General features: G+C 38.9%; 1 protein-coding gene and 1 long non-coding RNA gene across 6 annotated transcripts in view; both read right to left on the reverse strand.

The window, feature by feature from the left end:
- CFAP126 (cilia and flagella associated protein 126) overlaps positions 1 to 13,297 on the reverse strand; it is a 30,473-nt gene that overhangs the window by 11,345 nt on the left and 5,831 nt on the right. For 4 of the 5 annotated variants that reach the window (XM_086393750.1, XM_086393751.1, XM_086393748.1 and 1 more), the window contains 2 exons: positions 12,028 to 12,149; positions 11,165 to 11,221 (listed from right to left, as the gene is read on the reverse strand). The exons of the other annotated variant lie outside the window; for it this stretch is intronic. In XM_086393750.1, coding sequence (XP_086249876.1) covers positions 11,165 to 11,206 — 42 coding nt within the window. In that variant the 5' untranslated portion in view covers positions 11,207 to 11,221; positions 12,028 to 12,149. The remainder of the gene's footprint in view (positions 1 to 11,164; positions 11,222 to 12,027; positions 12,150 to 13,297) is intronic. 5 annotated transcript variants of the gene reach the window in all.
- On the reverse strand, positions 4,500 to 5,989 carry LOC147376910 (uncharacterized). Its single transcript, XR_015161280.1, has 2 exons — positions 5,772 to 5,989; positions 4,500 to 4,672 (listed from the first exon to the last, which is right to left on the reverse strand). It is a non-coding gene; the product is annotated as an uncharacterized LOC147376910 (long non-coding RNA).

The raw sequence follows: 13,297 nt of genomic DNA on the forward strand, positions 1-13,297 counted from the left end.
CATTTTGTACTCCAAGGCCAAACTTTCCTGTTACTCCAGATATCTCTTGACTTCCTACTTTTGCATTCCAGTCCCCTATAATGAAAAGGACGTCTTTTAGTTTTTTGTGAAGGTCTTGTAGGTCTTCATAGAACCGTTCAACTTCAGCTTCTTCAGCATTACTGGTTGGGGCATAGACTTGGATTACTGTGATACTGAATGGTTTGCCTTGGAAATGAACAGGGATCATTCTGTCATTTTTGAGACTGCATCCAAGTACTGCATTTCAGACTCTTTGGTTGTCTATGATGGCTATTCCATTTCTTCTAAGGGATTCTTGCCCACAGTAGTAGATATAATGGCATTCCAGTCCATTTTAGTTCACTGATTCCTAAAATGTCGATGTTCACTCTTGCCATCTCTTGTTTGGCCACTTGCAATGTACCTTGATTCATGGACCTGACATTCCAGGTTCCTCTGCAGTATTACTCTTTACAGCATCGGAGCTTGCTTCTATCACCAGTCACATCCACAACTGGGCTTTGTTTTTGCTTTGGCTCTGTCTCTTCATTCTTTCTGGAGTTATTTCTTCACCGATCTCCACTAGCATATTGGGCACCTACCGACCTGGGGAGTTCATTTTTCAGTGTCCTTTCTTTTTGCCTTTTCATACTGTTCCTTAGACCATTAGGAAATCTTTTATTTGGATTGGGATAATCTGCCATTGAACAACAAACTTACTTTGTGTCTAGAGGAAATGTATGAACTGTATAATTGAGGGCAGCTACCACCTTGAGCACTGGAATCAGATTGCATGGATTAAATTCTAGTTCTGCCTAAATGTGTGACTTTGGATAAGTTAGTTGATCCTCCTGGATCTGAGTACCCTTATGGTGTGAAATGAGCATAATTTTAGTTTTGAGCATTAAACATACATAACATGCCTAGTAGGTGCTTGATGCATAGTGAGTGTTCAATAATTTTAGCATTAATTTGGCTCAAGACTGCCCAGTAAACAGAAATACATATTCAGGTTACCTGAAACAGAAAAGGGGGGAATTTTTTATAAAGTTATAGGATATTCATAACAGATTTCAAAAGTAGATAGTATAGTTTGGGTCTCAGAGGGTATTAGAATCTGGACGATAGAACATGATCAGGAAGGGAGATTTTTTTCCTCCATCTCTTTTTCCTCTGCAAATCAGCCAACTGATTTGCTTCCTCACTGACAGCCACCATCCTGAGATAACTTGGGTTCATACCTTTCTTGCAACCTTATGAGAAAGAGTCTTAACTAATGCAGCAGGAGGGAATGGGAAGAACAGAAAGAATGCTGGTTAGTTTAAGTGGAGAGAGACCATAGAAGGTAAAACTTTTGCTTTGAAGCAGCGGATCTTCTTTTAAACAAATAGGTAATAACTTTCCCACAGTCAGTTATCAGTTTTCTGTGTAGTTTTCCATGCTTTTGTGCATATTCAAGAATAGAAATAGTAGGGATTTCCTGGCGGTCTAGTGGTTAAGACTCCATGTTCCCAATGCAAGGGGCACAGTTGTTCTTTGATCAGGGAACTGAAATCCCACATGCTTCACAAAATGAAATAAAAATAAAACAAATTTTTTAAAGGATAGAAATAATACATAGAAAAATATATTTAATTCATTATCTTTTTCATATATCACAGCATACATACTACTTTGTTTTTAAGATCAAAAGATATATTTTGAATATCATTAAATATTAGTGCATAAAGAGGTTCCTTGCTTTTTTACAGCTGCATAGTATCACACTGATGATGTATTATAATTTATCTAACCAGTTTCCTGTTGTTGAACATTTAGTTTGTTTTTAAACTTTTGCTATCACAATGCAGCAATGACTAACTTTGTACATGTGTTATTTTTCATTGTGTGAGTATATTTGTATGATAAATTTATAGAAATAAGATTGTGAAGTCAAAAGTTATGTGCAATTTGATAGATACTGCCAAATTGCCTTCTAGAGGTCATTCCCTCTCCAACCATGTATCAGAGATCTTGAAGCCTTGATAGATTGGTTAGATCTTCAAGTTTGCTTTTATCCTGCATCTCTTCCCAGACATTAAAGAAAAGTTGTGTTGTTAGGTAAACTATCTCATTTAGTGCTTTCTAACTGGTAACAGTCAAAAGTTTCTACTTGAACTTTCAGTGTATTTTTACTTCCTATGGCAATTTTTTTCCCCCTTTTTTGTCATGCAGCTTGCAGGCTCTTAGTTCCCCAACCAGGAATTGAACCCAGGCCCTTGGCAGTGAAATCTCAGTCCTAACCACTGGATGGCCAGGGAATTCCCCCCATGGCAATTTTAAAACCAGAAGAATCATTAGTAGCCTCAATAGTAAAAACTTGGTTGTTGTTGTTTTTCAGTCGCCAAGTCGTGTCCGACTATTTGAGACCCCGTGGGCTGCAGTACGCCAGGAATCCCTATCCTTCCCACCCCCGAGAGTTTGCTCAGGTTCATATGCATCGAGTCCGAGTGCTATCTAAACATCTCAATCCTCTGTCGCCCTCTTCTCCTTTTGCCCTCAGTCTTTCCCAACATCAGGTTCTTTTCTAATGAGTCAGCTCTTTGCATCAAGTAGCCAAAGGATTGGAGCTTCAGCTTCTCAAGAGTCTTCTCCAGCACCACAATCCTAAGGCATCAATTCTTTGGCACTCAGCTTTCTTTATAGTACAACTCTTACATTTATACATGACTACTGGAAAAACCATAACTTTGATTATATGTATCTTTGTTGGCAGAGTGATGTCTCTACTTTTTAATGTGCTGTCTACGTTTGTCATAGCTTTTCTTCCAAGGAGCAAGCGTCTTTTAATTTCATGGCTGCAGTTACCTTCCACAGTGATATTGGAACCCAAGAAAATAAAATCTGTCACTGCTTCCACTTTTTCCCCTTCTATTTTTTTCTTGAAGTGATGAGACCAGATGCTGTGATCTTAGTTTTTTGAAAATTGAATTTCAAGCCAGCTTTTCACTCTCTTCTTTCACTTCATCAAGAGGCTTTTTAGTTCCTCTTCACTTTCTACCATTAGAGTGGTATCATCTCATCTATTACATAGTTTAGCAAACAGCTCTTGAAGGTTTCTTCCAGATGGCTCCAAAGTGCCCTGCATGCTATTTCACTGGGGCAGGTGATGATGGGTCTTAGAGTGGAGACTTGGCTTTTGCCTGTTTTCCTGAGCTAACAGGATCTTATCCAACCAGCTATTGGCCCGTCTTTGAAGTATTTAAACTTCCTGTTTTCTATATATTTTTATAGGAACTGAAGACACAGTTGTGTACACAGTAAATACTGAAAATTTTGGCTGCAAATATATAAACAATTTCAAAAATTCTCTATAGATTACAAATTTCTGACCCTATTTTCTTTCCTGCGATGGGGCTGCAAAGAGTTGGACGTGACTGAGTCCACACACACTAAGTACCACATATGAAGATGCTAGAGGAATTCAATAGGTGGGCAGGTGGAGAGGTGGGGTTAAGAGATTCCTAGGTAGTTTTTCAATATTGCTCTGTATATTAGGAAAAACTTCAGTCCTCCTTTACTCTCACACTACTATCTTATTAACACTTTTGACACCAGATGTGGCGGGGGGAGGTTTACCCATACAAGTAATTCCATGACACAAGCTGGGTATCCTACAATTTAGCTCAAGGAGATAATATCTGGTGACAACATCAGACCCCACAGGTTAAGGGCTCAGTCCCACAAGACTGCCTGCCCTCCTACCCTTCAGATCCCAATTGCCAAGTCCAGGTTGCTACTTGTGCTTCTAATCAATCAGCTGTAAGTCAGAGGTTCCCATAATCCCCTCCTTGAGTTTAGGTAATTTGCTAGAATGGCTCACGGAACTCAAGAAAGTACTCTTTACTGCTTTTTATAAAAGGCAATGACAGGGGACTTCCCTGGTAGTCTAGTGGTGAAGAATCCACCATGCAGTGCAAGGGACTTGGGTTCAATCCCTGGTCGGTCAACTAAGATCCCAAGTGCCACAGAGCAGCTAAGTCTGCATGGCACAAAAAGAGAAGTCCGAATGATGCAACAAAGAGCCTGTGTGCTGCCACAAGGACCCAGAACAGCCAAAATAAAATTTCTTTAAAAGAATATGATAAAGGATACTGATGAACCTCCAGATGGAAGAGATGCTCAGGAAAGGTGTGTGGGAAGCAGTGTGGAGCTCCCATATCCTCTGCAGGCCTGCCACTCTCCCTGGAAACTCTCCAAACCTTACTTATCTTATTGGGATTTCCATGGAGGCTTTATCACACAGGTCTAATACATCCTTAACTCCACTTCCAGCACCTCTCCCTTGTACAGAGAATGGGGGTGGGGTTGAATTCTAAGTCTCTAATCACAATTTGGTCTTTCTGTGATCAGCTTTCATCCAGGAGCCCACCAAGAATCACCTCACTGGGAACAAAAGCACCCCTATTACCCAGGAAATTCCAAGCACTCTGTTAGGAACCAGGATCAAACACCAAATGTTAGCATAAAAGATGCTCCTAGAGCCTTTATGTTCTTGCCTGGAGAATCCCAGGGATGGGGGAGCCTGGTGGGCTGCTGTCTATGGGGTCACACAGAGTCGGACACGACTGAAGTGACTTAGCAGCAGCAGCAGCAGAGCCTTTATCACTTAGGTATTTACCAGGGTCAGGAGCTGTGTGGAAAAAACGTGGGCAGAGACCAATATATACATTTTTGATCATCTCACATGCTCATATAGACAATAGCCAAAAAGAGACAGAACTTACGTATTATATAATAAAAGTATTAGGATAAAGGTAACCATTAGAACAAAAATATAAACTCTTTTAAATATCAGAAGATATGTTTAAAAAGGAGGGAGGAAGCAAATGAAATAGATCATATGGTGAGAGACCTAAATATACAAAAAATATGTAACATAAAACCGTAAGGCAGGACTTCCCTGGTAGTACAGTGGATAAGAATCTGCCATGCCATGCAGGGGGCACTAGTTCGATCCCTGGTGGGGGAAGATTCCGCATGCCACACAGCAACTAAGCCTGTTTTTACCCCAGAACTGCTGAGCCCCCATGCCACAGCCACTGAAGCCCATGCTCTCAGAGCATATGCGCCACAACAAGGAGCGCCAGTGCAGGGAGAGGCCCTCGGATGCCAGTCAAAGAGTGGCCCCCACTCTCAGCTACTAGAGAAAGCCTGCACGCAGCAACACAGACTCAGTGCAACCAAAAATAAACAACTTTTTAAAAAAAGTAAGGCGGATCTAAGGCCAGACATATTGACTACATCAGTAAATATATAAATAAGCTTACCTCACCTGTTAAAATGAGTTTCATATTGACTACCAAAGCAAATTCCAACACTATGCTGTATAAAAGAAATATATCTAAATTGAAGAGATTCAGGAAGCCTAAAAATAAATGACTAAAAATGTACCAGAATTTTTTCTGTAATTTAAGCAGGGGTTGCAGTTGTGATTATCCAAGAAAGTAGGATTCTGACTTAAAAGGTTTAAAAGAAATAAAGAAATTTTTACCACAATTAAAAAATCAGAATTATACTTAAAATGGGAGAAACAGAAACACATTAATAATAACAGGAACTTTAACAAATTTCTCAGATCTAGGGAGAGAAAATGACAAGAAATTAGTACAGATAAGATAACCTAAACAACACAATAAATAAGGCATATTTAAAATATATTAAACTCTGAAACTTGATAATAGAGAATATGGACCCCCACACACACCAACAAATGCATATCTTTGACTCACAAAAATCACAGAAACGTGTACATTCATCTTCTGGCATGGCATGTGTGTGCTCAGGCATGTCCGACTCTTTGTGACCCCAGATTGTAGCCCACCAGGCTCCTCTGTCCTTGGAATTTTCCAGGCAAGAAATGCTGGAGTGGGTTGCCATTTCCTTCTGACCCAGGGATCCAAGTCTCTTGAGTCTCCTACAATGGCAGATTCTTTATCACCTGTGCCATCTGGAAACATTTTTGGCCACAGAAAAAAATCTCAATAAAGTCCAATTTAAATTTCCAAGTGGGAAATTTAAAAACCTGCTGTTAACCACTTCTGGGTCAAAGGAGAAATGCAAAACAAATTGAAAATATTAATAATGAAAACAAGAACTATGGGAAATAGGTAAAGCAGCTGTCAGAGAAAGATTTATAATAAAAAATTAATTAAAGTTTAAAAGCAAAAATAAATGAATAAACATTATGACTCAAAAAATTAAGGGAAAAAGCAAAGCAAACCAAATAACAGCAAAAGGAAGAAATAAGTCAAAAGAAAGTCAGTGACTAATGGGTTTGAAAACAACAACAAAAGTAGAACTAACAAATAAATCCAAAAATGTTTCTTTGAAAAAACTAACAACTTCTTAGCAGAACTACTCAAAAAACAGGGAGGGGGGAATTTCACCACAAATACATAAAACTAGAAAGAAAGAGACATAGAAGAGGAACTTTTAAAATAGTCTATGTAAATATGTTTGAAAATCTACATTAAGTATATAATTTTGTGTAAAATCCCAATTTAATAGAATTGATTCATGTGGACACAAAGTAAAAACAGACGATTTAACATAAAAGAATTAGAGAAACTGATTAGAGTTACCCCACAAAAGAAAACAGACCCAGATAGTTTCACAGAAGATAATATCAAACCTAAAAAAATAAATCCTTAGCTTCAAAAGACCAACATTTTCAAATTCATTTTCCGAAGTGAGTGTAATATTGATTCCCAAACCTAAATTTTGGAATCATGACAAAGGCTAAACAAAAAACACTATAGATCAACTTCACTTGCTAATACTGATATAAAAATCTTAAATAAGATATTAGTAAACAGAAGCCAATAATACATTAAAAAATTTGTATCATAAACAAGTGGATAATACTCCATGTATGCAAAAATGGAGAGTCAGAGGAAATTCATTAATGTAGTTAATCATATTAATGGATCCAAGGTAAAAAAAAATGTATGCTCATCTCCACAGATGAATTGATAAAATGAGCCTATCACAGAGAAAGACATACACATTTCTGTTAATCATATGAAAAATGTTCAGTATTGCTCATAATTTTAAAAACATGGAAATTAAAAGTACATGGAGATAGCACATCTTACCCAGGAGACTGAATACATCCAAAACTTTGATAACATACTCTGTTGATGAGTCTGTGAGGAAGCAGGCATTCTCATATGCTGAGTACGGAAATGTAAAATGGTACAGCCTCCACAATGGAGACTTTGATAGTATCTAACTAGCACGATTATCAGGGCCTTTTGATTAAGCAATCCATTTTTAGAAACCCATCCCAAAGATACTCTAACAGAAGTATGAAAAGTGTACACTATTGTATACAACATTATTTGTAATAGCTACAGACTGGAAACAACCCAACTGTCTGTCAGTAATATGGTACCTCCACAAAAAGGAGTACTATACAGTACTTTTTACTGTAAAAAAGCAGTGAGGAAGATGCTGCTATGGAGTGATCGCCAAGAAATACTTTAAAGTGAATAAAGAAAGGTGGAGGACATGTGAATAGTGCGCTATTGTTTATATTTAAAAGGAGATATAAAAAAAGGCAGGGGAACCAGAGATCAAATTGCCAACATCTGTTGGATCATTGAAAAAGTGAGACAGTTTCAGGAAAACATCTACTTCTGCTTTATTTAATAAAAAAGTATTTATTTAATAAAAAAAGTATTTAATAAAAATTATTTATTTAATAAATACTTTGGCTTTATTAACTACGCCAAAGCCTTTGACTGTGTGGATCACAACAAACTGTGGAAAATTCTTAAAGAGATGGGAATACCAGACCACCTGCTCTGCCGCCTGAGAAATCTGTATACAGGTCAAGAAGCAACAGTTAGAACTGGACATGGAACAACAGACTGGTTCCAAATCCGGAAAGGAGTACGTCAAGGCTGCATATTGTCACCCTGCTTTAACTTATATGCAGAGTACATCGTAAGAAATGCTGGACTGGATGAAGGACAAGCTGGAATCAAGACTGCCAGAGAAATATCAATAACCTCAGATGTGCAGATGATACCACATTTAGGGCAGAAAGCGAAGAGGAACTAAAGAGCCTCTTGAAGAAAGTGAAAGAGGAGAGTGAAAAAGTTGGCTTAAAACTCAGCATTCAGAAAACTAAGATCATGGCATCTGGTCCCATCACTTCATGGCAAACAGATGTGGAAACAGTGGCTGACTTTATTTTTCTGGGCTCCAAAATCACCGCAGCCATGAAATTAAAAGACGCTTGCTCCTTGGAAAAGTTATGATCAACCTAGACAGCATATTAAAAAGCGAGACATTACTTTGCCAACAAAGTTCCGTCTAGTCAAAGCTATGGTTTTTCCAGTCATCATGTATGGATGTGAGAGTTGGACTATAAAGAAAGCTTAGTGCCCAAGAATTGATGCTTTTGAACCGTGGTGTTGAAGGAGACTCTTGAGAGTCCCTTGGACAGCAAGGAGATCCAGCCAGTCCATCCTAAAGGAAATCAGTCCTGAATATTCATTGGAAGGACTGATGCTGAAGCTGAAACTCCAATACTTTGGCCACCTGATGGGAAGAACTGACTCATTAGGAAAGACTCTGATGCTGGGAAAGATTGAGGGCAGGAGGAAAAGGGGACGACAGAGGATGAGATGGTTAGATGGCATCACTTACTTGGTGGACATGAGTCTGAGTAATCTCCAGGAGTTGGTGATGAACAGGGAAGCCTGGCGTGCTACAGTCATGGGGTCGCAAAGGGTGGGACATGACTGAGCTACCTGACTGAACTGAACTGATAAACACGTGTGTTTCTAATAGAAAAAATAACGTAGGAAAAATAAGTGGTATGATTAGTGATTACCTTTAGAGAGAGGAGAAATAATGCAGAAAAGACAGAAGATAAACTTGTTTGAATATACTTTGTTTTGTACAGTTGATTTTAGAACCATGTAAATATTTTGTGCGTGTGCTTAGTCACTCAGTCGTGTCCGACTCTGCGACCCTGTGGACAGTAGCCCACTAGACTTCTCTGTCTGTGGAATTCTCCAGGCAAGAGTATTGGAGTGGGTAGCCTTTCCCTTCACCATAGGATCTTCCTAACCCAGGAATCAAACCCAGGTCTCCCACATTGCAGGCAGATTCTTTTCCAACTGAGCCACCAGGGAAGGCCCCCAAATATTACACATGAAAAATACGTAAATATTGTACATAATTATAAAATTAAAGAAAAGTAAAAGAAAGTGAAGTCGCTCAGTCATGTCTGACTCTTTGCAAGCTCATGGACTGTAGCCTACCAGGCTTCTCTGTCCATGGGATTTTCTAGGCAAGAATACTGGAGTGGGCTGCCATTTCCTTCTCCAAGGGATCTTCCTGACCCAGGGATAGAACCCAGGTCTCCTGCATTGTAGGCAGAGGCTTTTACCATCTGAGCCACCAGGGAAGTAAATTATGTAAATATTTAAGTAATTATGTAAATATTTTACATAATTATAAAATTAAGTTAAAAACAAAAAGTAATTCCTACATAAAATGAATTATCATTGTGAAAATAATGTGGAAATAACAGCTTTTTTTTTTTTTTTTAAAGAAGAGACAGTTGGCTAAATGCAACAGCTATATAAATGAATTATGGCACCCCACTCCAGTACTCTTGCCTGGAAAATCCCATGGATGGAGGAGCCTGGTGGGCTGCAGTCCATGAGGTCGACAGGAGTCGGACACGACTGAGTGACTTCACTTTCACTTCTCACTTTCATGCATTGGAGAGGGAAATGGCAACCCACTCCAGTGTTCTTGCCTGGAGAATCCCAGGGACGGGGGAGCCTGGTGGGCTGCCGTCTCTGGGGTCACACAGAGTCAGACACGACTGAAGCGACTTAGCAGCAGCAGCAGCAGCTACATGTTCTATATTTTATCTACTTCCATTAAACATCACAAATTCCATATCGTTTTCTTTCTTAAGATGAAGTCTCCCTCTAGTGGAGATTAGTTTTCCAACTAGTCCGCCTACACTACAAAGGAAGAAATATTTTGCCCATTGTCTCCAAATCCTTAAATGACGTCAGCATTAAAGTCCAGAGTCAGGGACAAAGTCAACTTTTAAAAGGAAGCTGGTGATTCATGTCAATGTACGGCAAAAATCACTACAATATTGTCAAGTAATTAGCCTCCAATTAAAATTAATTAATTTTAAAAAATAAATAAAAGGAAGCCGGAATGGGGTTGGGCGTGGAGTGGGGAGGAGAGACAGGAGAGACTCTAAGAGCCAAGAAAATCTAGTTGTTCAGTCCAGAACAGGAAAGGAACTTCAACTTCTTGTTGGAGGATTGCCACCACCTCTGCCCAGAAAGACGTGATTAATGTGTCGGGGTCGCTGTGTACTCAGGGAAATAGCTCCCCCCGTGGAGTTGCTTTAGGGGAAAATCTTGGTGAGAAATAGTGATGAGTAGATCAAGAGTGATTCTCCTGAGCCAGATAAGGTGTGATGCGGTGAACTCCAGGCAGCTCTCCCAGAGACCCGCTGGCCCTTGGGGTCAGATGTGTGAAAGCTCCGCCTCCTCAGAGGCTGGTCATGGGGAAAGGCCCTGGCACGGTCCGGTCCTGGCAGGGGAGGAGAATCAGAGACTAGCCCACACTGACAGGGGTCTGTGGGGATACGGGGGGAGGGTCCTTGTGTTCTGGGCTGTCCAGGGTCTCATCTGACCTCACAGAGTGGGAACTACTCAGAGGAAAACGCCTTTAGAGTAGAAACTCTCCTAACATCTGCTCCAGTTGCTAAAAGTGTGTGCCATCCTTCCCCTCTCTCTGTCTCATGGTGGCTTGTAGAGAACGTTCAGTGCTTGCCACCTCAGCATGTATCTCCAATCTCCTTTACAGTTTTAAATAAGAATACAAAAAGAAGTGAACAGTTAGTTTAGTTTCCTAAATTCATTTTCTGGTCCTATAAAACCTAACTCCTTGCAGGAGAAGGATAAATTAGGAGTTTGGGATTAACGTGTACACACTACTCTCTCTCTCTCGCTCTCTCTCTCTCTCTCTCTCTCTATATATATATATATATACATACATACATACACACACACACACACATATATATACACACACACATATGTATATAAACAGATAATCAACAAGGACTTACTGTATAGCACAGAAAACTGTACTCAGTATTCTGTAACAACATATATGGGAGAAGAATCTGAAAAAGAAGGGATATATGTATAACTGAATCACTCAGCTGTTTGTCTAAAACTGACACAACATTATAAATCAACTATACTCCAATATAAAATAAAAATATTTTTTAAAAATCCACCTCTAGGTATATACCTAAGAGAAATTAAAACATAGGTCCACATAATTTAGACATGAGTATTCAAAGCAGCAATACTCATAATAGCTAAAAAACAGGAACAACTCTAATGTCCAAAAACTGATGAGTAGATAAAATGCAGTATAATCAACAGAATGGAATATTATTGAATAATAAAAAGAAGTGAATTCCTGCTATTATTTCTCTCCTCTGGTAAGCAAAGAAGTGAATTATCTATACACACTACAACATGGATGAACCTTGAGCTAAGTGAAAGAGGCCAGTCACAAAGAACCACATATTATATGATTTCATTTACGTGAAATTTCCAGAACAGGCATCTCTGTATGGACAGAAAGTAGATTAACGGTTGCACAGGGCTGAGGAGGGAACTGGGGACGATGGCAAATTGGTACAAGATTTCTTTCAGAGACTATGAAAATTTTCTAAGATTTTGTGATACCAGTTATACAAATCTGAATATGTGAAAAGTCATGACGTTAAAGGAATGAATTAAATAACATTAAATGAATGAATTGTATGGTCTATGAATTATATCTCAATAAAGCTGTTACCAATAAATACATGAGTTGATAACCCCCTTTCCCCAAATCTAACTCCTTAATTTAGCTCTGGGGGCCTGCTGTGTTACAGATCTAGCCAGGAATACTGTCCAGGAAATAACTACTCACTTGAATGATTATTTTACTCCGTTGTCACTCCTGTCTTTGTTCTGCCTTCACTTCCTCCTTTGAAAAGGTGAACTGAAATCCTAGAGGGAAAACACTGACCCGACTATGTATGGTGACCCTTCCTGTGTGCAAAATATAAGAAGCATGTTATAAAGGGCCAAAGTTCTTGATATAACAAAAAGTAATGTGAAGTTTATACAATGAAATATTACTAGCCCTAAAAAAGCATGAAATTCTGACATATGCTATAACATTGAATGAACCTTGAAGACATTATGCTAAATGAAATAAGCCTGTCACAAAAAGAAAAATACTAAAAATACTGATTCCATTTATATGAGGTCGTTAATGATCAAACATCACAGAAGCAGAAAGTAGAATTGTACAGATGGGGGCTGGGGGGGCACAGGTAATGGGGATGGGGAGATATTGTTTAATAGGTACAGAGTTTCAGTTTTGCAAGATGAAAAGGATTCTGGAAATGGATAAGGGTGATGGTCACAAAACAATATGAACTGTACCTTTTTAAGGTTTCATCTAAGGTGATAAATTTTATATGTATTTTACAATAAGAAAAATTTTTTAAAGTAATGTGTAAAGTGAACTCTACTCAAGACTGCCAAAAAATAATGAGACTAGGTACTAATGAATGATGCTAGGATTAGATCTCAGGTCTAATTTTAAGTACCAGGAGGAACACACCTCTCCAGAGTTCTGTGTCCCTCCTTTTCACATGCATGAATCACTCAAATGTCCTCTTCTCCAAGAACATACTGCCTCAGACCACTCCCAAATTTTATCCTCTCCTTCTTCTTTTGTCAGAAATAAGGCCAAGTCACTGATTGCCTAAAAAGTCTAGATCAAAGTTTTCACTCTCACAATCATCAAAATTTTTGAGCTATTAAAGCCAAAGTTTTTAAACTTAAGTTTTGCAAGCCCCATGTAAAGTGAGAATAATATTAGTACATTTTGTATATAAGAAAATTGAAACATAGGAAGCTTAAACAGTATGTCCAAGATATACAACCAGTTAAGTTGAAGAATGCCAGCAAATTTGGAAAACTCAGCCACAGAACTGGAAAAGGTCAGTTTTCATTCCAATCCCAAAGAAAGGCAATGCCAAAGAATGCTCAATGCTATGCTATGCTAAGTCACTTCAGTCGTGTCCGACTCTGTGTGACCCCATAGACGGCAGCCACCAGGCTCCCCTGTCCCTGGAATTCTCCAGGCAAGAACACTGGAGTGGGTTGCCATTTCCTTCTCCAATGCA

Source organism: Bos grunniens, chromosome 3 (genome assembly GCF_055505025.1).
Source record: "Bos grunniens cultivar Pamir isolate PY7600 chromosome 3, Bosgru_T2T1.0, whole genome shotgun sequence".
Lineage (NCBI taxonomy): Eukaryota > Metazoa > Chordata > Mammalia > Artiodactyla > Bovidae > Bos > Bos grunniens.